Source organism: Oryctolagus cuniculus, chromosome 6, assembly GCF_964237555.1.
Source record: "Oryctolagus cuniculus chromosome 6, mOryCun1.1, whole genome shotgun sequence".
NCBI classification, from domain to species: domain Eukaryota; kingdom Metazoa; phylum Chordata; class Mammalia; order Lagomorpha; family Leporidae; genus Oryctolagus; species Oryctolagus cuniculus.
Window position 1 is genome coordinate 44,719,250 of NC_091437.1, and position 25,346 is coordinate 44,744,595.

The 25,346-nt window shown below is 36.8% G+C and overlaps 1 protein-coding gene and 1 non-coding gene across 3 annotated transcripts in view; one reads left to right on the forward strand and one right to left on the reverse strand.

The window, feature by feature from the left end:
• Positions 1-25,346, reverse strand: part of CLINT1 (clathrin interactor 1) — a 70,008-nt gene that overhangs the window by 24,426 nt on the left and 20,236 nt on the right. For both annotated transcript variants that reach the window (XM_008255332.4, XM_008255333.4), the window contains exons 2-6: positions 8,143-8,247; positions 7,485-7,581; positions 5,904-6,012; positions 4,819-4,983; positions 2,008-2,185 (exon numbers count right to left, since the gene is read on the reverse strand). In XM_008255332.4, coding sequence (XP_008253554.1) covers positions 2,008-2,185; positions 4,819-4,983; positions 5,904-6,012; positions 7,485-7,581; positions 8,143-8,247 — 654 coding nt within the window. The remainder of the gene's footprint in view (positions 1-2,007; positions 2,186-4,818; positions 4,984-5,903; positions 6,013-7,484; positions 7,582-8,142; positions 8,248-25,346) is intronic.
• On the forward strand, positions 1,598-1,703 carry LOC127490847 (U6 spliceosomal RNA). The gene has a single exon (XR_007919240.1). It is a non-coding gene; the product is annotated as a U6 spliceosomal RNA (small nuclear RNA).

Below are 25,346 nucleotides of genomic sequence, written 5' to 3' on the forward strand. Positions count from 1 at the left end.
GTATTTGTAACTACCGTGTATATACTCTCCTAGTATAAAAGAGCCAGGCTAGAGATGGAGTTATAAAATATACATACTGAGTACTAAAAATAAATTCTAGCTCTTCAAAGTGTACAATCCAGAAATAATCTTGAAAAAGTGGCATTCCAGGGATTTAATAAATATGGAAACACAGTAAGAGTAGATAATACAAATATTTCAGACCCTGTTTCAAAATTAGATTACATTTTTATTTGCACTTCTTTAAAAAAAGTTAAAAAAAATTTTTTTTAATTAATTAATTATTATTATTTTTAGAGTCTGAGAGGCAGAGACAAAAAGGGAAAGTTCTCATTAGTGCCAGGAGTCAGAAATTGAATCTTGGTCTCAAACATGGATGCGAGGACCCCAAATCCCTTGAGACCCTCCCATCCAGAGTCTGCATGAGCAGGAAGCTGGAATCAGGTATCAAACTCGGTACTCTGACATGGTCTTCAGATTGCATTTTAACCATGCCAAAGGTCCACCTCTATACTTCTTTTTAATGACTCCTAAATCCAAATTACTAAGGTATGTGCTAGGTAGGAAAAAATAGATGGTATTTAATAAGAACTCAACTGAAGGCTTGGTTTTTACTTTAGGCAAGTCCAGTTAGTCTTATTGGGTCTTAGGTTTTACTTCTAAAAAATACAGGCAAAATTCTTGCTCTAAGCTATTTAATACAGATATTACCATGCATAATTGTTATAGATGTTGTAAAACTTAAAAATTAAGTGCTACATATGTTGCCCTTTAAATTGACAAAAAAATTAGCTTATAGCTGCATTGGTAGTTAAGAACAAAAAAAGAATGTTATAAAGTTCCAAGTACTGTTCTATGTAAAACTAAACACAAATGTTCTACCAGCAGAAATACTGTTTATGAAACAGTTTAGTCTATATTCTAAAACTTCTGCTTTGAAAATTCATTTGGGGGCTGATGTTGTGGTTGTGGCGTACTGGGTAAAACTGCTGTCAGTGAAGCTGGCATTCCATAAGGACGCAGGTTCTTGTTCTGGCTGCTCCACTTCTGATCCAGCTCTCTGCTAATGGCCTGCAAAAAGTAGAGGAAGATGGCCCAAGTACTCGGGCCCCTGTCACCCACATGAGAGAAATGGAAGAAGTTCCTAGCTTCCAGCTTTGGCCTGGCCAAGCCCCAGCCAAGGTGGCCATCTAGGGAATGAAGCAGCAGATGGAAGTGCTGTAATTCTCTCAAATAAATAAATCAATCTTAAAAAATAAATAAAATTCATTGGGATTGTTTTTCTGGTAATACTGGCACAGAATCATAATGAAATATTATAGAGAGAGTTAAATTCCAAATTCTTTAACCATTTTGTTTAAACATAATATATAAATTTCATTATTCCTTATCAACACTGAGATACCTGGATCATCTGCTGTGCAAATGCAAAGTAATACATAAAACTTTTTAATGTGGAAAAATTTCTAAAGAAGCTTGAATAAAAATATATATGGCATATGATCAACTTAGAAACAAACCAACAGACAACACAGAAGATGTGTCAATGCTAATTATAACAATGTTTGACTTAGCATCTTAAAAGCAGCTGCACAGTGCTTGCTTTGGCAATCCACGTATTAAAACTGGAAATATACATGGAAGATTAGTATGGCCCTTAAGCGAGGACAACCTTGCAAATTCATGAATTGTTTCGTATTTTTGCAAAAGGACATTGTTATCGCAATGAACTATTCTATGTGGTACTGTTATGGTAGTCGTTATGCATCTAACAGGAACCACAGAACTCTATAGTAGAAACTGTAATGGTAGGAGGAAGTATATAGCAATTCTGTAGGTATTTCATGTACTATTTTTCTGTAAACCTAAGACTCCTTTTAAAAAAAAAAGGCTATTAGACAAAAAAGTTGAGCTTCAGACAATGTTAATATCCCAAACAAAACAAACGAAAAACATAGCTGCATAAAGCACCCATTCTAAGAGACCCAGAAGATAAAGTGTTAATACCTGCATCTCTCTGGAGAGTCTTCTCTATCTTTCCTCCGGAACTTGCTGATGGTGTCATCAATTGTGCTTCCAATTTTATCACTCAGTTCACCTAATTTATCACTGAATGGAAAAGCACTCTTGTTTTTATCCCACTCCTCATCCCATTTTGATTTGGGCTCAGGATCATACCTTTCACCTATATAAAGCATTAAAAAAAGAAACAACTCTAAGGATATTAAATTCAAAAGGTGTCTATAGTCTTTATTTCTGAAGCTTTTCCTCATAATAAAATTGTTTTAAAAAGAAAACAGAAAGCTCCCACAGTGCTGAATCAACACAATTACAGTGAGGCACAGCATGTAATGCCAGTCATTAAGTGGTAGGAATGCAGATCCAAAAGCTTTTGTTTATGAAAACTTAAAACAACCTGAATGTGCAGCACGGCATTCATAAAGTTCATAAAGGAGGTTGAAAGACTAGTAGAAAACACAAAACCAACACAAATACATAAGCAAAAGAGAAATGGCAATCTTTTCATTTTTACCAAACTCACTTAACTGCATATTTTATTCTTGTCTTTTAACAGCTTTTTAATTTTTAAAAAAGTATTGCACAGCAACAGTGTTTGAAAAAAATACAAACTAAACAAATTGCTTCTGAATACTATCTATCCCGATATACTGAAAAGACTCAGTAGTGGTCATTCTTTAGTATCGAACTAGAAAAATAATTCAATGGATTTCAGGTCACAGAAGAACAGTCTAGAATTACTGTAAAAAGGAAAGAATATTCTAAAGCTTATATGCAAAAATTATGGAGTATGTTCAAGCAGTTCAGAACAATGATAACCTATTCAAAGATCAACTTGGAATATATGACGAGATTGGTGAAAACTCAAGAGCTTGTGTATGAATTTGGGAACACAGAGAATATAGTATGGCACAGAACAAAATGCCTAAAATGTCAAGATTTGCTATCCTTAACCTTAGAGACCTAAAGGAAAGATAGGAATTACGGACACAAAATGAAACCCTTCCATTTCCATGTCCAAACTCAACTTCAGAAACAAGAAATCACATGAGCCATTGAAATTAAAAAGTTGAAAATTAAGGCCAGCTAGAATAAAAGATAAAGGGCAATGAGAAACAAAATAATCAAAAAGTAACTAACGGAGCTTTTGAGTTTTTGACAACAAGCTCTGGGAGCATACACATTCTTTGAAGATTGAACAAAAACCATTTTGTTGAAATGCCTAATAAAACTGCAAGGCTAAAATTTTTCTGCAAAAGTGAGAGGATTCTAAAATATATTTACTAAATCTGAAGTGACCACTTGACAATATGGTTTTCCAGACAGAATTTAAACCATAATGGTTTTCCAAAAATATTTTTCCAACAATGTGTACATCTCAAAGATAATGTGATGAGCCAGAAATTGAAATAAAACAAACTTATAAGAGAAATTAAAGTAGATGAAAACCAAATTGATTACAGTGGTGGACATGACATTAAGTGAGTGCTAAAGATGTTGGTAAGATCATTTAATGACAAAATGGAAGCACATAAAGTAGCTAAAGCTGATTACCTAAGTCTCAAAAATATTAATAACAGCACAGAATGTGATGAAAACAAGATGCTCAATTCTACCTCTAAGATAGATGCCACAATTAGCTGTGAACCTGAACTTAATTTTTTAAATACTATGCCACTAAAAAGACAAACAGTAAGTAACACAATGAAACTAGCTGCACATAGCAATTTCTACTCAAAAACATGCTAAAAGGCTATAGCTACTTTGAAAAAGCTGAAGAAAATACCTGGGTAAATAAACCAAAAACATCTTAAAACTAATAAAACTTTCAAAACATATTTATGTGTTTTAAGAGAAATCTTCCAGCCCAATTCAAAAATTCACTTTTACATGACATAAAAAATAGAATTTTTCTGCTGTTAAAAAGATCCATAAAATTAATTAAACGCAGGATTTTATAGGTAATGACAAACTAATAGAAGATTTTTATGTTGCTCCACTGAAAGTGCTACAAGATCCCACTGTAATCCAAACTTAAAACTTATACATGGAGCTGGTGAGCCCCAAGCATCTGGCATGTTTGCAAGGAGACAAAGTGGCCAGGGGATAGATACTCAGAGTTCACAGGAAAAAGTCCAAAGGAGCAGGCTGTGTAAAAGTTCATTATTTTGTGTATCCATTCTGAGCACCAAGTGCCGAGTTTCCAGGAAACTGTATCATTACATTAAAAAATAAACATGACATATGAACATTCTAGTTATTCTTAAGAGTGTGAGGAATGGGCAACAAAGCAATAGGTGCAGATGAAAACTAACAATATCATCAGTCATCTTTCTTCCATGTTATATTGTTATGCATTGCTTAATTAAGTGAAGAGAGAATACAGGCAGACTTACAGGATGTTATTTTTGGCCTGAAATAGAGATACATTGGTTTTGAATTAGAAAGGCTGATTTCTTAATCAAACTATATTTTTATACTTGAAACAGTGAATTAAGAGAAATTTTTCTTCTTTTTTAAGGCACCCTAAGAGGGAAGGGTACATTTGTTTTGTTGTCAGTGTGCCAACTCAAACTTTGCAGTCATTTAAGCTAACCAATGATGGTTAAAATCGTATTCTTGAACCTAAAAACCTATAAGGTCCATTTGCTAGGAAACAAATTAAGTATTACACATATTTTATTACTATATGTATTCATGAAAACAAAAAGCAGATGATCTTTTGTATTTCAATGATTCTTAAAATACACCCAAGAAACCAAGTTGATGCTTAGGTGCCAGCCTATCTTTGATACTCACTGTATCTGAATCCTCCAACACTGTCAGAGGAAACACCAACATATTTGTCTTTGTTCTTCTTTGCTTTCTTTCGCTCTTCACGAAGCCTGTCGTCATCCTGTGCAAATTCAACCAATTCCTTTACCTTCTGGCGAATATTTATACCTTGATCCTTGCCATGCTCATCTGAGAGAATGGTAGGGGAGAAAGAAAACTTTCAGAATTCACTTAATATGTATCAAACTCAAATCTTTAAAATAAAAACAAAAATTCCAACACAAGAAATCAATTTCAATATTTAAAAAGATAATGAAAACAGGTAGATTGTGCTATATGATTTTGTCATATCCTTTTCAGAAAACTCTAAGTTCTGAAATATAATTCTGGCTTAAGGACTATAGCTAATAGTCTATATAAGGTCAATTAAAGATACACCAAAAAGGATCAATGATGACTATATGAAACAGACATATCATTAATGGCATTTATTTTTCTACTGTATTTTAATAGGAAAAATCAAAACAAGAACCACTTTAAAACTGCAAGGCATCCTTATGCCTTGGATTCCCAAATATAAGTTTGGGAATGCTAATTACTAGTATTTAATGTAGCTGGAAAGGTTACTTTTTAAAGTACTTTCAACAGGGTATGCTACAAAATGAAATGTACTTCATTTTCTAGCCTCTTTCACATTCAAAACACACTCTGGCCTTGCTGCCTTTGCACAGTAAATATTATTTGGTGGGAGGGAAAAAAAAAACTCAGCTTCAAACAGATGTGTGTGTTTTGGAGCTCTAACCTTTTCTTCCCATATGATTAAAGCTATTCCTTTATGGACACCACAGGGGACCAGTCTCCAGTGCATATTTTAATATAAACCCGAACACTCATGTTGTGTTGGTTCTGTTGTTATTAGCCAGTCTTTTCTGCAAGTTCTTGTCTTCACTAATTAATACTCTAGGGCCCCACGTCTTGGATTCTGCACTCGTCACACAACCAGCAACAGTCACATTCTAATTAGAGCAGAGAAGCTTCTAAGCTAGTTCAGGTGACTGACAACTCCAACTACTGTTTTAATTTGCTTATAAGGTTTTTCTATTGCTCACCTACAAAGTGGTAATTTTCCAGGGATCGCAAATCATAAATGTGTTCTCTGGCACTTGTAACAACACGCTCTGATCCATTCCTTATGAGGTAAGCTAGGAGCAGCAATGACTGTAAAAATACAAGGCACCAACTAGTTTAATGAAATAAATTCTAGTAGAGCTTTGGAAAATGTTAAAAAAAAAAAAGAGAGAGATTTCAACATTAGCAAATAACTAATCTTGGTGGTGGGAGTTCTTTACCTTATATTAGACTTTAAATATTTATAGTCTAGAACATATATTATCAACTTCAAGTTTCTCTTATATCAAGCATAGTAAATAACTATAAACTGTCCTCTGGATACTATATATCAGAGGAGTTTTAAAAAAATAAATTAGTCTGATGTTCAAAAAAATGTGAACATATTATGTAAATAAACAATAAGGTCTTAGGAAACTGGCTGTTTTTACTTTTTAACTGGACATTATGCAACTATACAAAGTTACAAGCAGTAGAAGTATTATTTGGTAATACCACAGTATTTTCTCCAGATAAATTTAATTTTGATGTTAATGAGGCTTTTGTTTCAAAAGATGCTGCCAACAAATAAAAGAAAAAAACCCAATACCTTGAAAATTTTGTTGCAATGTGAATTTAAAATGATCACTAACAGGTACAGGGTTTTCTTTGGGGGTAATGAAAATGAAAATGTCTTGGAATTAGATAGCAGTGACTCTTGCACAAACTGAATACATTGAAAACTACCAACTTGTGCACTGAATGGAACTTTGCTTGGAACAAATCTCACTTGACTATATTTAGATATGACCATCTAGTTAGATTGGTAAAATTGAGGGGTACAAAACCTCATCGTATCAGTTATTTAAAAAGTCATTTACTCAAGAAATGAAATCGCATCTACCACACAAGCAGACAGAAAGACATGGAATATTTTCAGAAACAAACAATATAAAAACACACAAAATTAAAGCACAGATTTTCAATCCTGAAAGCTAGAAATGTTACTTTCAAAGTTCCAAATATGAATGTTATATGTCATTTTGGAAAACACCAAAAAACATACTCTGAGTAGCAAGAAAATACGGTGGGGCTGAAAGAATAGATGACTGCTATTTTATAATTCTAATGAAAGGAATCTGATAAACAGTACACATTCACAAATTTAAAATATTAGAATTTCAAGTCTGATACGTTTTATAATTTCTGAACTGACACATTTTGAGTTGCAGAACTCTATAATACTATTATAAATTGAGCAAAGTTTTATGGAAAGTCAAATCATATTAAACTGCAGTTTTCATCTTAGCCGTTCATATACTACACATGTATACTAACTATTTGATAGGCACAATTTTTGGTAGGAAAAATTTTAACAGATTAAAACAAGAATACTCAAATTTACAAGTATGATTCATATTAACTTTAAACATTTTACACTAAGAGTAACTGCTTACCCCAACTAATAGGCTAAACAAATTATACATCTACTTTTGTTTTAAGATCACTTATATATGTACATCTTAAGTTTTAAGGTTTTGCTTTCAACATGTCAAGTTACTGAGAAAGGCTTACATCCATACCTTATAAACTCTTCTCCAATTCTTTTTGTTGTCTTTTAACATTCGTGACCAAAGCATGTTCATAAGTTCTGGAAATTGTTCATACATAAAAGTTGCCCTGAAAAAACACAATTTTCTTTAAGCTTGCAATATATTAATTTTGACAGTAGATGGCAGACTTGTTCTAAGTTATTGGGTATCCCTCAAAGAGCTTTAAAAAAATTAGTATGCTTTGTAACAAAAAATACACTTTCAGATACACTTTCTTGAAAATGTTTACCCTGCGTTTTCTTTAAAATGTATCTCCCACATTTGTAAGCCTTGCTAATACCATACCTTGGAAGCTCTTCATTCGAACAGGGGTTTAGTTGTTACATATCAGTGAAAACATTCTGGTAATTTTACTTTAAAACATCTTATATGCACCCAACAAAATTTTACATAGGAAGTTACTGTTAAGTCTCTAATCTTGAAAAAGGAAAACTGGTTTTTTTGTTGTTGTTGTTTAAAGCTAATAGTTAAGGGGAATGGACCCTGCATAAAACTTTCTACATAATCTGAATGATTATGCTACATTTATATCTGGCAGCTAAAGAGTTTAAAACTGAAAGCAAATTTCTCATTTCTGTGAAAAGATACTTTGATTCTTTCTGCACTGCTGAGTCAAATTATCACTTACTTGGCAATCTCTCCCATGAGTTGCCCAGAAGGTCCCCAAGGATCATCATTCGTTGCTTCTCGAACCTTAGACTCGATCTCTGAATAATTCATAACCACATTGGTGCTGCACAGAAAAAAAAAATATACGCACATACGCACAAAGATTAGCATCAAAACTGAGAAACACATGAAAACTTAATAATGACACTACTGGGTGTCCTAATGAGCTACCTCTACAGGGTGGGAGAGAAAACATCTTTTGTACACAAGCTACCCCAAGGACACTATATAACACATTTAAGTTATCTTTAAGAAGATTTTACTATTCCATTAGCCTCCAAGAATACAGATGAGAGACTACATTAGATCTGGCACTAGTCCAGTGAAAAATAGCTTGGGGTCAAATTAAAAGGGAACTGTATATGCTAGACTCTATTATAAAACTAAGTTGTCAGTTCTCTGACCAGAACTGGTTTACATGTAGGATTATGTATCCAGCTTCCAGCAATTCTGTACATTAAGCAAAATTGTGTAACAGCTGAACATTATCATGTAAAAAAAAAGACTACTGAATCAAGTTAATCTACAGTTTATTAGGACCTAGATAAACATTTAATTGTAATCCCCTGGTCTCTTTTCACTTATTATATAGTATACAGTTTACATATCATTATATAGTCACTAGAAGTTAAACTGTTATTGTTACATAATATTCCATTCCGAGCTTGCATGATACATGCAAATTTTCCTTAAGATTTCAGCAATGCTAAAAGAACATGGACTTTAAGAGGAGAAAGATCTAACTTCAATAAAACACTTACTTTTTGATCTTTGGCAAAATTATTTTTATTATCTTAATCTCTGCTTCTTCCAAAGTAAAGTGGGGATAAATAAGAATACTACCTCAAAAGACAGCACATCAAATAGTGCTTAGTGCAGTGCCCCATAAACGTCACCTGTAACTGTTATAGTAAACATCTAATAGAACATAAAAATACTAAATAGTATGCTAGCAAGAAAAATTAGTTTTTTAAGGAATATCTTAAATTAAGACATGAGATAGCAAAACTTTTGGTTAAAACAATTCCTCAATCATATATGAACTATAAGAATTCAAAGAATAAATAATGTGAAAATGTGACATACTACAGTATTCATTTGACATCGAAAGCTCTGATTGTTACTTAAGAATTGTTATAACAGATGCCTGTGAATGTGGTAATTCAAATTTCCTACTTAAAAAGCGTTAGGGATAGTGAAAATTCAGAATTTGATAACTATTGCATATCCCATACTCTTGCTACATGGCTTTTGAGTCATCAAAAAGTTGTGTTTTTTAAACACAAAAGTTTGGTAGAAATTAGTGTTCAAATATCTTAACTATAAAGAAATATAAATTTTACTGAACACATTTCAATTTTTTTACTTTTATGACGAGATGAAGATTTGAGTACAATTTTAAAAAAACTAATATGCATATAAATGTGATTTGCCAAATCAGTGAATAAATTTGGCTTCTAGATTTATATTCAGAATACCATTCTATTAAGAAAGAAATGTGAACGCTTAGTATTTTCTTTTTGATAAATTGAATACAAATTAATTCCCAGGAACTAAATGAATGCATAATCTTCCAAAATTTAAGACTCTTAATGAATACATTTTTATAAAAAATCTAGTAATGATTTTACTGACAATTGTATGTATAAATGCAGAATAACTTTCTCTCTAATTTTATCAACACGAAGCAAGAAACAAAACCAAGAAGACAATAACAGATCTGCAATTTAAGACGCCACAAAACGATGGATTTCAGAATGCTTTTGTTTATTCTGGTGGCTGAAGAATGTGTGGTTTATGCAGTTAGAAGGTGTCAAAATGCAGCAGTGAAAATGAACAACAGCAATTAGGATTATAATTCACCCAAGCATTTCATTACCAAGAATGCACTTGAAATCTCCCTGCATTGTTTAATTTGCTGGAGAACAAGATGAAAGGAGTTAATCTCCAATCCATGTACATGAAATATTTTTACCAGAGCCTTCATAAATGCTGTAGCTTTCAGAACACTACTTCCCTTGTTCAAGCTACAAAGGCCCATGGGTCAAATGAGAAAAGTCCTGTTTCTGTAACCCTTCACAAGAGTCTTAACTGAAGGTTTGTATGTTTGAGTGACGTTTATTTAGAGAGGTGGCAAAAAGCCAATAATTTAAGAATCTCCTTATTCTCCTGGTTAAAAAACACTGGGATCCATTAGAACATACAATATAAAGTATATCTACAGAAGGATATGACAACCATAATGAAAAAAAAAATAACAGAATACTTCTATGATGTGAATCAGCCTCTATTTTAAAGCTGTCTTCCAATGAAAACTGTTGTTTTCAGAAGCTGGAAATAACTTTTTCAAGAGATCTATTGGCACAAAGAATTCCAAAACAAAGTATTTTTAAACTTCACTCAATTCAAAAGCAAATGTAAACTGAAACAAAATAGCACTACACTGGATAGTTTGGCCTTATTTCAGGTCATTTAAAAATAACTGTGCTTAAAAAGGTAGAAATGCTATTTTGTATCCTTTCTTTCTCATGTTTTCTACTGCCCATAATTCTGGTGATATTTTCCAAGAGAAAGCAATCCCCTCTCCCTGCAAAAGAAAAGGAAACAAACAAAAACTTATGTACAGACGTGAAAGGAAAAGATTGCTAGTTTAATTCTCCAAAACTTTCTATGACTGACAAAATATCTTACAAAACGCTATTTCAGACACTAGAGGGGGCACTTACGGTTTTTAAGACACACACAAAAAATCCAGACAAAAGAGTTCTGCCAACTAAATTATCAAAAAAATCCCAGTAAGTTTCATACAACTTGGACTAACAGTATAGTCAGACAAGTGGCATGTGGCTTAAAAATTCCAGAGATCAAATCTTAAAGAATTATTTCTTTATAATCAGTTTGAAAAGAACAAGCAACCACTATTATGACTTTCATTGAAGGTCAAGTTTTGGATACAGGCTTTTCTACTTGCATTTTCATTCATGTAATTATTATAAAACTTTAAACAATAAAAAAAATGAAGAGTAGGTTTCCCTGTCCTCATTAATAGATAATGATGAAAATAGTATTAATTAACAATTAACAGTATACTGGGCTGTATCCCAATATAACAGGCAACAATACCCAAACTTAACAGACTCCAATGTTAGGTGAAAGAGAGAGAAGGCAAAAAGCAGGGAATGAGAAAAGAATGAAGAATGCAACATGACAACTCTAACGCTGGCTGCTTTCTTTCTAATGAATGCTGTACTCTACAAAAAAATAAAATGAAAAGAGAGGAAAAATATACAGCAACTCCTTGTACAAGAGTTAAAGGATAAATACAGTTAGGCTTAATTCCAAATCCATTCTCTATTACGTTAAAATGACTAAAAATCAGATAATCAGTATTATTCTCTGACCTAAATGAAAAGGCTTACCACTTAATATACAAAATGTTCTCAATTACTCAAACTATATTTTCTATGGTTTCAGCAAATGTTAAATACAAACCATAGAACCAAACAGGAAGTCAATGCTCTCCCTTTTTATGCATGTACACTTAAAAGCAAGGTAAATAAAAATAGCAGTTTGGAGAAAGGCTAAAATTAGAGACATAAAAATCTGAGGCTCCTTTAACCCATCCTTTCAAAAAAGAGTAACCTTCTTACTTAAAACCCATGCAGCCTATTCCAGCGCAATGATATGATATGTATGATGGATGCTCACGTGCATAGTACTTAAGACTTCAAGTATTAATACAGGATTAAACTGGATTATGCATCTTCTGTTTTCCTCTTTGCTTTTCAAGAAGGAACACTAAAATTCTAAAGGATGAAACATGAAATTTTATACTTTCTAAAATAATCAATCAAGAAACCTGCATTGAAATACTATTTCATGTTTTAGCTATCTCAGAAACAAAAGTAAGATCAGATAACAGTAGCTTCTTGACAGGTTTTGGGGGAAGAAGGGAGCTGCATAGTCCTTTTTAAATCTTTTACGATAATTTTGGATACTTAAAGATCAGGTTTGTTAACATAATTGGGTACTTAAAATATTTTTTTTAAAGAATTTGTTTGAAAGGCAGAGTTAGAGAGAGGCAGAGGCAGAAAGAGAGACCAAGACCGAGAGAGAGAGAGAGAGAGACAGAGACAGAGAGAGAAAGCGAGGTCTTCCATCTGCTGGTTCACTCCCCAGATGGCCACAATCGCCAGAGCCAGGCCCATCCAAAGCCAGGAGCCAAGAGGCTCTTCCTGGTCTCCCATGTGGGTGCAGGGGCCAAATCATCTTCCAGTGCTTTCCCAGGCTATAGCAGAGAGCTGGATCAGAAGAGGAGCCGCCAGGTCTCAAATTGGTGCCCATATGAGATGCCAGCATTGCAGGTGGCGACTTTACCCACTTCACCACAGCACTGGCTCTCAGGTACTTAAAATATTTTAAAAACATTGTAACAACAAAAAATCCACCTAAGTCTAAACTCAAGCTGCCTGACATTAAAACTACAGAAAATGCTTAAAAACATCACTCCTGACTGTTCTTTCCCCACATTATATAAGACCACAGAAATGAACCCCCAAATGATATAACTATTTTTGAAATACTGATTGTTTTAAGTAGTATGAAAATTAAGGACTATAGACTTTTTTTTTGACAGGCAGAGTTAGACAGAGATAGAGAGAGAGAGAGACAGAGAGAAAGGTCTTCCTTCCTTTGGTTCACCCAAATGGCTGCTACGGCCGGTGCTGCGCCGATCCGAAGCCAGGAGCCAGGTGCTTCTCCTGGTCTCCCATGCGTGTGCAGGGCCCAAGGACTTGGGCCATCCTCCACTGCCCTCCCGGGCCACAGCAGAGAGCTGGACTGGAAGAGGAGCAACCGGGACAGAATCCAGCACCCCAACCGGGACTAGAACCCGGGGTGCGGGTGCTGCAGGTGGAGGATTAGCCTAGTGAGCCGCGGCACCGGCCAGGACTATAGACTTTTGACAACAATTCTATTGCCAAATTCTTTGTTTCATTCTCATTGAAGCTGGCATTCAATTTCAGTAATAGTTAAGTCTGGTATTATCATGAGGGTGGAGAACTGAACTGTATAATTTTAATGATTTGATGATTTCCTACTATTGAACACTGTTGATTAATGACTTAAAAGCTTGTAATCTTAATTCAAATTTTTACACTTTATTTATACTACTTACAGATAAACTAGAAAGATAAATTCCATAATGTTTCTCTAAAAATACTTTTCACTTGTCGCTCCCCGTCTTCGTGGAGGAACGACACAGGACCCTGCGCTGTTCTTTCGTCTGCTCGGCCCTCCCCGGGTTTGCTGCTGGTTCTTCCCGGGTTGGCTACTATCCCTTCCACCTCCGTGGAAGGGCGGTTCCCCCTGCCACATTCCCCACTTCCGCGGGGGAGCGGCACACCGCCGGCCGGCTCTCTCGGGGGCTGCACAGGTGTTCCCCTTAGATATTCCTCGTGCATGCTGTCTCTCTCCTCCTTTACAGTCCTTCCACCAATCCCAACTCTGCTACCCACACGCCGAGCACGCCGCTCTCCTCCAATCAGGAGCAGGTCCTGCAGCTTGTCAAGTTGGTGAGAGGCAGCTGGGTAGAAGCTGTTGCCTCCTCTCCCAGCGCCATATTGTGGGAGAGCAGATGCATAGAATAAGTCTTAATTCCAGTAACTTAGTCTAGTCCGAGTTGCTCCCCACAACTTTTTATAGAGGAAGGTAGAGGAGAGAAGCAAATAGAACAATTTCCTGCAATTAAAACAAAAACAGGGGCTGGTACTGTGGCAAAGAGGGTAAAGCCGCCACCTATAGTGCCGGCATTCCATATGGACGCCAGTTCGAGTCCTGGCGGCTGCTCTTCCAATCCAGCTCTTTGCTATGGCCTGGGAAAGCAGTACAAGATGGCCCAAGTCCTTGGGCCCCTGCACCTGCAGGGGAGACCCATAAGAAGCTCCAGGCTCCTGGCTTCTGATCGGCGCAGCTCCAGCAGCTGCAGCCAATTGGGGAGTGAACCAGGGGATGGAAGACCTCTCTCTCTCTCTCTCTTTCTGCCTCTCCTTCTGTATGTAACTCCGATTTTTGAATAAATTAATTAATTAAAAGAAAGAAAGAAAAAAAGCAGTACTAACAAACTCCTAACATTTTTGAAACTCTAAGGTATCCTCAAAATTACAAACATGGAAATCTTTGCAGACTCCTGAAATCTCCCATAATCAACTGAAAGTTAAAGTATCCTGTGCATATTGAATTTTCCTCACCACAGATAATCAATACTTAAAGTCACCAAAATTTTATTTCTCAAGTAACATTTTTACATGGAAACACATGTCTCATAAATTTACTGACCCTACATAGATTTGACTGTGTGATCAATCTGAGCTTATTGCCAAATCGATGCATTCTTAAATATATGCAGAACATTTATTTTCTGTCCATATGCTGTCATTTCCTTAGACTGTGTCACACTATTGGCATTAGAGGTTACCTTTCTTTGAGTAATCCACAAAGAATCAAATTGTTACCACTGCCCCTAAGAGAACAAAGTTGAGCTGTGAGGTGGATGCCAGTGACTGAGTAAGGGAACCCATTCCTGCACAGGTGGTTCAGATGTGGATCACAACAAAATTTTTTCCTGTTTAAAAAAAAAAAAAAAAACCTCCCAAATCTTTTTTTTTTTTTTTTTTTTCAAGATTTACTTTATTCATTTGAAAGAGAGAGTTACAGAGAGAGAGGTCTTCCATCTGCTGGTTCATTCCCCAGATGGCTGCAATGATCTGAAGTCAGGAGCCAGGAGCCCCTTCCAGGTCTACCACGTGGGTGCAGGGGTCCAAGGACTTAGGCCATCTTCCACTGCTTTCTTAGGCCATAGCAGAAAGCTGTATCGGAAGAGGAGCAGCCGGGACTAGAACTGGCACCCATATGGGATGCCAGTGCTTCAAGCCAGGGCTTTAACCCACTGTGCCACAGCGCTAGTCCCTCCCAAGTCTGTTTTATAAAGTCAAAACTTTGAAAAAAATCTATCAACAAATTACTGTATTTTTAGAAAGGTTAGTTCATAAGCAAAATAATGCAGAAGAACTCTGAGGAGCCAATAATGTGAGCAGTGGGTTAGGCCACATCAGCATTCCCAGTGGGAGAGTTGGTTTGTGCCTAGCGGCTCTGCTTGAGATCCACCTTCCTGCTAAGGGTCCCTGTCACCCATGTGAAAGACTTAGTTGGAATTCCTGGCTCGTGGCCCAGCCCTGGCCATTGTGGCTATTTGGGGAGTGAACCAGTAGATGGAAGAAACATCTTTCAATCTCAATTTCAATGTCACTCTCTGCCTTCCAAATATATAAACAAACAAATAAAAAGAGAAAGAAACCTGAGAGCCTTTCCTTTTTAATTTAAGCATGCTTCTTGCACATTTGTGAGCATTTCCCAATAGATAATGGATTTATACCATGTTTACTCTTCTGATGTCTAAAAATACCTATTACAGATCATCAGTATTACAAATAGCCTTAAAAATGTTCAAGCTTAAAAACCAGAATTCTAAATTTCTGTAATTCTAAATTGCACATGGAAGAAATATGTGGCCCCTTGCTTATAAAAGAGTCTACTTAACAATCCAGCAAAATTTCCAGTAATAATTATCACTTTGGATGGATTGAAACTAACCAGAGGCCGGCGCCGTGGCTCACTAGGCTAATCATCTGCCTTGCGGCGCTGGCACACCGGGTTCTAGTCCCGGTCGGGGCGCCGGATTCTGTCCCGGTTGCCCCTCTTCCAGGCCAGCTCTCTGCTGTGGCCCGGGAGTACAGTGAAGGATGGCCCAAGTCCTTGGGCCCTGCACCCGCATGGGAGACCAGGAGAAGCACCTGGCTCCTGCCTTCGGATCAGCGCGGTGCGCCGGCCGAGTGCACCAGCCGTGGCGGCCATCAGAGGGTGAACCAACGGCAAAGGAAGACCTTTCTCTCTGTCTCTCTCTCTCACTGTCCACTCTGCCTGTCAAAAAAAAAAAAAAAAAACAACCAGAATCACATCTAAAATTTATGAGATTTCTAACAACTGACATATCTGTTATTTAAGTTCAAGTCTCAAGATACACCTAGCACAATAAATCTTAAGACTTAAAAAAAAAAAAACAGTTCAGAGAATCATTACTTTATGGCTTACATAGAATTCAAGATCAGAAAGCACTAAATTAAATGAATAATCATTAAAGAAGTCAATAATACAAATTTAGTTTCAAATGGCCAACAGTGCACCAGAATAGAATGCATATATAAATTATCATTGAAAAGACGTAATTTATTATAAAGGCAGGGACTAAAATAACTCATTTTATAAAAAAGGTCATTAAATGTTTATAGTCCAGCATAAAGTCTCTTGGGAAACACTAAAAACCATATATAATTATTTTAATACTTCAAAAAAAATAGGCATCAATCCAAAAACAAAACAAAACAAAAATGTGCAACCAGAATGGTAGTGGGATTTCTGCTCTTTAAAGCCTGTCATTTAATTCTCTAAAGGTACCAACCTCTTGATAGCTATTAAGCACGACTTGAACTGGCAATTTTTCAAGGAAATACTTTAGTAATTTATGTAACAGATGTGCAAGGAAAACTACATGACTGAGATAAGCCAAGAAAAACATCCTGATGTCCACAACTAAATTATGACCTGTGGGAGGAAGAAACTATAAAACTATTTCCCTTTTTCTTACAACTTCAGTGGTTAGCAATACCAAATAAAATAGCCCGTCTGATAGCAGCCCATTTTCAGACATTAAAATGCTCCTTGACTTCAGGAACTGTTCCAAAACACAAGGCCACACTAAGGGAAAACATTGCACATTCAACTACTTCCATAAACTGCTTCATTTTTTATGAAAACAAAGTAATGTGTGTTTTAATTGATCAATAATTTATTAGTAATTATTAGGGCCTTAATCTTTCTTTTTTTAATATTTAGTTACTTAAAAGGCAGAATTAGAGAGAAGAGAGCTCTTCTATCCGCTGGTTCACTCCCCAAATGGTCCCAATGGCTGGAGCTGGGCCAATCCGAAGCCAGGAGCTTCTTCGGGTCTCCCATGTGAGTACAGGGGCCCAATCCAAATATCTGGGCCATCATCCACTGCCTTCCAAGGTACATTAGCAGGGAGCTGGATCAGAAGTGGAGCAGCCATGCCTTGAGCTGATGTCCATATGTAATGCTGGTAGCTTTAGCCACTACACCACATGTACAGCTCCTAGGTCCTTAATCTTGTTTCTAGCATACACTAATTCTGGTCCCTAAATAAAACAATCACTGTGTGCCTCAGTTTGCTCATATGAAAGATCTCTATGTACTACAGACCGAAATGAAATGGTATGTATGAAATATTTAGCACATAGTTTCCCATTATTATTTGTTTCAAGTTGAAGGCATTCAACCTAACCACAGCCCCTTATAAGAAGATTGGCATAATGCTTGTTACTGATCCACATCTCATTGTCACAGAACTTGACAGTTACAGCAACTATCCACCAAACTGACCCAGTACAGACAGTGAAATTAAAATTTCAGAGAAAGAACTATATACAGCAAGGTAGAAATGCCTCTATAACTTAAGAAATGACCAAAGAGCTGAAAATGAGTATCACCAAAAACAGCACAAGAATCTTTTAATATAAGCCTTATCACAGAACAGTTGCTATCTTCACTCTTAACAGAGGTTAGACTTTGAAGTTTACTCTCCTTAAAACCTGGTGCCAGGCCGGCGCCGCGGCTCACTAGGCTAATCCTCCGCCTTGCGGCGCCGGCACACCAGGTTCTAGTCCCGGTTGGGGCGCCGGATTCTGTCCCGGTTGCCCCTCTTCCAGGCAAGCTCTCTGCTGTGGCCAGGGAGTGCAGTGGAGGATGGCCCAAGTGCTTGGGCCCTGCACCCGCATGGGAGACCAGGAGAAGTACCTGGCTCCTGCCATCGGATCAGCGCGGTGTGCCGGCCGCAGCGCGCAGGCCGTGGCGGCCATTGGAGGGTGAACCAACGGCAAAAGGAAGACCTTTCTCTCTCTCTCTCTGTCCACTCTGCCTGTCAAAAACAAACAAACAAACAAAAAAACACCTGGTGCCTAACTTTAAGTTAGGATTTTATTTTATATTAAGTGGTAATTTCTCCTTTAACAACAATCTAACACCATCTGATAAAATAAGCATTAAGTCTCTAACATTTCTGGACTCCCTCAAATAATTCATTCATATTAACTACATATCCCTTAGCAAAATACACCAAAAACAAAGACTTTAACTTGTGAAAATAAGATGGAAATTACCTAGCATTAAGTTTATATTTAGAAGTTAGGAATGTCAAATGTAGCAGAACTCTGAGCTTTCAATATGCCAAATATAAAGTTCATAAAATTTAGTTGATGAGGTATCTGAATGAACAAAGTATTTTAGAAGAGCCACTGTTAGTCTGTTTCTGTATTGTGTTTCTTCTGCAAAAATACAAACCATGATACCAGGAAATGTGTGGATGCTCACTATGTTTTGATGTTTTATGTGGAAACCTTTCTACTCCCATTCTAGCACAGGTGCTGCTGTCACTGGGATCTGGGCAGCAGACGGCAGGCTTACAGAAAAGCTACTTCAACTTTTTTGTTAAATCCCATGATGCTAAGGACTTATTTTCCAGATAGGCACTGTGGCAGTGTAAAATTGGTAGAAGGGGTGTTTTAAGGCTGGTAAAAAGGAAGAGTAAGTTGTATGGTTAAGGAAAGTAGGCTGAAAAGCAGCTTCTGAAATGTGGCAGCAACAGTATCTGAATGCCATGGTAATAGATCAAGCAGAGATAACTGCTACTAGAAAATCCCTTTCCTTTCATGGCCACAGAATATCACCTTCCACAAGAAATTGATGAACATGAACACTGACTGCTCCATAAAAACACAAGTGCATGTGGACAAAGTCTGGAAAGACCAAAAAACCCACATGAGAACAACTGTGTTAGAGTGGACAGAATGTAAGGGTGTCAAGGTGCTCTCTGTCCCTTGGCTATGTGCAGTACATGGCTGCTTGAACAGACTATTCCCTATGCCAATTCTAACTCCAAACTTTCTATTTCCAGTCTGGTTTTTTTTTTTTTTTTTTTTACCATGTTTCTCTAATTCTCAAGATTTTCATTTTCTTTTAAAACAGTAGTCTAAATGGTGTTTTGTGAAAAATACTCTGTCTGGGAGAAATAATTGATGCTCTGTAAGAAAGGAGTTCCACCGGGAGGTTTGGGAAATGTTAAACAAAGGCAACTTTATTACTGCATGATTTCTCAGAGACTTCACTGTTCTAATGTTGCATTTTGAGTTTCTAAGAGGGAACTAGATTAAACATTTCTAAAACTTGAGACAACCCATCTTTTTCCAGCTTAAGTGTCTTAAGAAAGTTGCTTTGGTGTATTCTATTCCTTTAAAAGTCCTTTTCTTGAAACTTCCAAATGTATCTGTCCACTTCCTACAACCCATACAACACGACCCGGATTACTGCCAATAGCCTTCTTTTTTTATATAATTTTTTTTTCAGATTTATTTGACAGGTAAAGTTATAGACAGTGAGAGAGAGAGAGACAGAGAGAAAGGTCTTCCTTCTGTTGGTTCACTCCCTAAATGGCCGCTACAGCCATCGCTGCGCCGATTCGAAGCCAGGAGCCAGGTGCTTCTTCCTGGTCTTCCATGAGGTTTCAGGGGCCCAAACACTTGGGCCATCCTCCACTGCCCTCCCGGGCCATAGCAGAGAGCTGGACTGGAAGAGGAACAATTGGGACTAGAACCTGGCACCCAGATGGGATGCCAGCGCCGCAGGAGGAGGATTAACCAGGGCACCAGCCCTGCCAATAGCCTTCTAACTAGCCTCTGATTCTTCCAGGCTCACATTAAAGGGAGTTCTTGCTGAAATACAAATCCTACTTAATTGAGTCCTTGTTTTAAATCCAGCAGTGACTTCCTTTTGGCCTTCAAGATGAAGTCCAAATTCCTTAACATGACATAAAGGTCCTTCATTTGAATTTTCAATTAACATCTTTAGTCTCATCAGCATGTCATTGTCACCTTTTGCACAGGCTGTTTTATCTCTAAATCCTTTGCCCACTTATCCCTGCTCCCTTACTCTACCTCATGATAAAATTTTAACTTAAATGTCAATCCCCCAAAAAAACTTTCCTTTAGCTCCATAAGCAGTGGAAGTTTTGTCCATACTTTTCAAAGTAACCTGTGTTTTCTACAATCCTGGACTAAAACTTAAACCAGTGTATGAAAACATGCTTATATACTTGTTTATCTTCCTCTCTCAACTGAAAATACCTAGAACACACAAAATACAGTATCCTGCTCACATCAAGATAGCCAGTGCCTTGGAACAGGCATACTGATAGCAGATGCTCAATGTTTAGAGTAACTGAACAAAAGGACTGAGATTCTTAACTTGCCTTTTTCTTAAATAACCCCTTTAGGACTATCAAAAATCCTAAGTGAACTGATGGACAAAACCTGCATGATTTGTCCTCAAATGACCTATCCTTTTCTCCCATTACTTCTGTTTCATTTCCCTGGATAATAATACTGTCTTACTAGCTAATCAGCATTACTGCATAACCCACATTCCCTTTACCTTCTTATCTCAGTGACTCTCTGCAACCCTGGAATCATCTCTCCTTTTTAACTAAGCAGAAATGAAGCCATCCTGAATCTTTCCAACACATAATTTTCCCTTTCTCAGATCAAATTTAACATTATTATGTCTTATATTGTGCCTTATACAATGGCTGTGGTATGGATTAATCTTTCTTTTTAATTAATACACTGTAGTTGTATGTATTTATAGGGTATAATGTGACACTTCAATATATGTATACAATATATAATAACTAGATCCGGGTAACTGGCAACTCCATAACCTCACACTTTTATTATTTCTTTGTGTTAAAACAATCAGAACTCTACTAGCTGTTTTGAAATACAGAATAGCTGTCAACTGTGTTTATCTCAACCTTAGTTTTACAACATTAGAAGTTATTTCTCCTATTCAACTGCACCCCATACCCAATAACTACCCGTTCTCCCTAATATAAGTTTTTTAAAAACCACGTTGAGTTGATTCTCATTATTTGTGGGTTTCATACTTGCAAATTTGCCTACTCATTATACAGCAATCGTAACCACAAAATCAGTATTCATGATGCTTTTATGGTCATCACAAACCTGTGTAGAGAAGCAAAAAATTTTTAGTCATCCGTCACATGTTTGCAGCTGATCTTGTTTCAGTTCTCATATCATAAACATGTGTCCATTCTACAGTCGATTTAAAATGTGTCACATTTTTCACATTTTTGTGTGATTTTGGTGATACTGCTGTTTAAAATGGCCAAGCGTAGTCAAGTGTTATCTAGTGTGTTCATAAGCTCAAGAAGGTTGTGACATACCTTTCAGAGAAAATAGGTGTGTTAGATAAGCTTTGTTCAGGCAAAAATTATAGGGCTATTGGTGAATTTAATGCTAATGAATCAATTCTCTTATATACATATTATTTATAAAGTATTCTGTCTTTAAACAAAAACACACCAATAAGAAGGTTAAGCTCTAACTGGCTGCAGAAAACGTGGCCTATGGGGACTCTTTAACTCTGTGCTGTCCCCTAGGAACAATAGTTCGGTCTTTGCTAACTTCTTTATAAAGCAACAAAACTACCTCAAAACAAACAAACAAACAAACAAACAAAAAAAACAGAAAACACACACACAAAAACAAGGATTATAGTATTATGTATTTTTGTTTCTCTCACTTAAGATGAATACTTAAAAACTGCCAAGTGAAATATATAAATGAAATCCATGGTATCTTGGAAACAGAGAAGGGGCAAGAAGGGAAGGAAGGAAGCTGAGACCAAGAAGGGATAAAAATAAACACTTCCCACCCAGTAAACACACAAAGAGAATGACATGATAAAATACCACCCTCACAAAATTTTTCTTAAAAAAGAAGGCTATTACAGAATACTGTTTCAGTCACAGGTTTGTGTTTTTTTTTTTTGTTTTGTTAAGATTTATTTATTTATTTGAAAGGCAGTGTTACAAAGAGGCACTGCAAAGGTGAGGGGACAGGTCTTTCAACTGCTGGCTCATTCCCCAAAAGGCCTTAATGGCTGGAGCTGGGCCGACACAAAGCCACGAAGCAGGAGCTTCTTCTGGGTCTCCCATGTGGCTGCAGGGGCTCAAGGACTTGGGCCATTTTCTACTGTTTTTCCAGGCTATTAGCAAAGACCTGGATCAGAAGAGGAGCAGCTGGACTAGAACCACCACCCATATGGTACGCCACCACTGTAGGCAGCAGCTTTACCCACTACACTATAGTGCTTGCCCTCCCAGGTCTTTTGAGCACATGGCTGGAAGCATTTACTAACTGGCTATATATTCTGAAATTAACTCACTGATCCCTAACAAGGATTTAAACATTAAGGATAACTTGGCACAAGATTTCTATATCTCACAGAAACATCTGAAGAGCCAAATGTATAATCAAGTTTTAAAAAATACTTCAGGGGTCGCCAGCACTGCGGTACTACAGGTTAAGGCCCTGGCCTGCAGTGCCATAATCTTATATGGGCACCAATTCCAGTCCTGGCTGCTCCACATCTGATACAACTCCCGGTTAATGGCCTGGGAAAGCAGCTGATGATGGCCCAAGCCCTTAGACCCCTGTACCGATGTGGGAGACCCAGAAGAAGCTCCTGGCTTTGGAGCAGCTCAGCTCCTGCCACTGCAGCCATTTGTGAAGTGAACCAGTCAATCGAAGACCTCTCCCTCTCTTTCTCTACCTTTGTCTGTAACTCTTTCAAATAAATATTAAAAAAAAAAAAAACACTTCAAAAGCATCGGACATCCTGCTACTCACCGTCAAATACAAATGAGAACCATCAAGTTCCACAGGTGCGATTAATTTTTTTATATAAACAACTTTCACTTTGTATCACAGTATCTTGTTAACTAAACTCATATATATAGGAACAGTGCCCTTATTTTACATAATTTGTTACCAGAGAAGAACTGTGCAAAACAATAATGCCAGTTTAACAGTAATTTTTGTGTGTTCTTCCCAAAGTAAAGCAAACAGCAGGGGACAATGAGAACATTTTATTCCTCACTTTACATCCTGTCCCATAATACAGCACGTTCGTTAATTTTTAAAAATTTAACTCTAGAGGCCGGCGCTGTGGCGTAGTGGGCAAGGCCACCCTCTGTAATGCTGGTATCCCATATGGGCACTTATTCAAGACCCAGCTGCTCCATTTCCCATCCAGCTCTCTGTTATGGCCTGGGAAGGGAGTAGAAGACGGCCCAAGTCCTTGGGCCCCTGCACCTGTGTGGAAGACCTGGAGGAAGCACCTAGCTCCTGGCTTCAGACTGGTGCAGCTCCGGCTGTTGCGGCCATCTGGGGAGCTCCTCTCTAACTCTGCCTTTCAAATAAAATATATCTTAAAAAAAAAAAAGTAACTCTAATGGGCCAAGCACTGTTCTAAGCTTTTAACAAAGAATTCACTTAATCATCCTAACAATGCTACGAGCAAGATTCTACTATAATACTTATTTTACATATAAGGAAACTGAGGCCCAAAGAGAATCAATATCTTGCTCATTAAGTGGTATGCACAAAAATTGACTCTAGTCAGTCGAGTCCAGAAACCAAGGTCCAGAGATCATGTTCCTAAGTGCTATGTTATAATCATGATATCAACCACTTCTTCCTTCTATTCTTAGTCTCCTCTCTGATCCAACTCAGCACCAAAAATTAGCGATGTAAGTGGGAGCACTTCACTGTCTTGTTCATCAAAATTCCTGTCTTCTTATAAAAATTAGAATAAATTCAAACTCAATGCAAAGACTTACAAATTCCTAAAAACTACCCTCACATTCTATGCTCTTGCCACAACACTCTGGCTCTACTTTCTCACCAGCTTTCCGTTATCTGCTCAATCTGTGCTATCTTCACCCTAGATCACTCTTTATACTCTGCTTTTCAGTCTTAATGTAGATGCCACATTCTCAAAAAAGCTTTCATCAGCCATCCTACTTAAAATAGCTCCATTTATCAACTCTCTACTTCAGGCTCTTTCTTAACACTTAGAGAGGGTACAATTATTTATTCTTTTTATTTAGCGCTCTCTACCAAAACTTCCCTACAACTATACTTCAAGTATCTATGAGTTCCAGAGGAACAATTCTGAGTCTTTACTAAATTTCTTGAGGACTTATGTTTTGCATGGCTAAGAATAAAATGAAATATTCATAAAATTAATAGGCCAGGTTATCCTGTGGCTTCCTGTGCTCTTTGTTACAGCATCTAGTTCCCTTTGTGATATGGATATCTGACGTGAGATGCATAGTTATAACTTTAGCCTTTATCAGAGATTATGTAAGTATTAAGAATGTATGTCATATAAATACATCTTTTAAAAAATAATATACCTCATTAACTAACAGATGATTCTAATTATATATTCTAACTCACAGTTGAGAAACATCAGTCTCAAAGAAATTACAATTATGTGTTAACTTTCAAATTACTCCTTATAAATCTCAAGATGGCAAAAGGGATATTACTTTAAATTCAAAACCAGTGTTAAATCACCAGTAAATGTCTTTTTTAAAAAAATATTTATCTATCTGAAAGTCAGAGTTACAGATAGAGATCTTTCATCCACTGATTCACTCCCCAGAGGACCATAATGGCCAGGGCTGAGCAGGCTGAAGCCAGGAGCTTCATCTGGGTCTCCCATGTGGATGATAGTGACCCAAACACTTGGGCCATCTTCTGTGCTTTTCTCAGGCCATTAGCAGGGAGCTGGGTTGGAAGTGGAGCAGCTGGGACATGAACTAGCATCCATATAGGATGCCAGTGTCACAGGCCCCTCCAGTAAATTTCTTAAGCTCTTCTAGCCTTAATGTTCTAATTAAGAACTTATACTTAATTATTTAGAATCGTGTGATGCTTCAGTTTCTTTAACACTTTTTTTTTAATTACCAGAAAAACATCACTCTCAACGTATGGCCAATTGTTTTTCCCTAATTTAGGTGAGAAAGACTTTCTATTTCAAATAAGTTTTATATATTTTTTGGGGTACAGCAGGTAGATATCCACTTAAGATACACATCTTAAGATTATA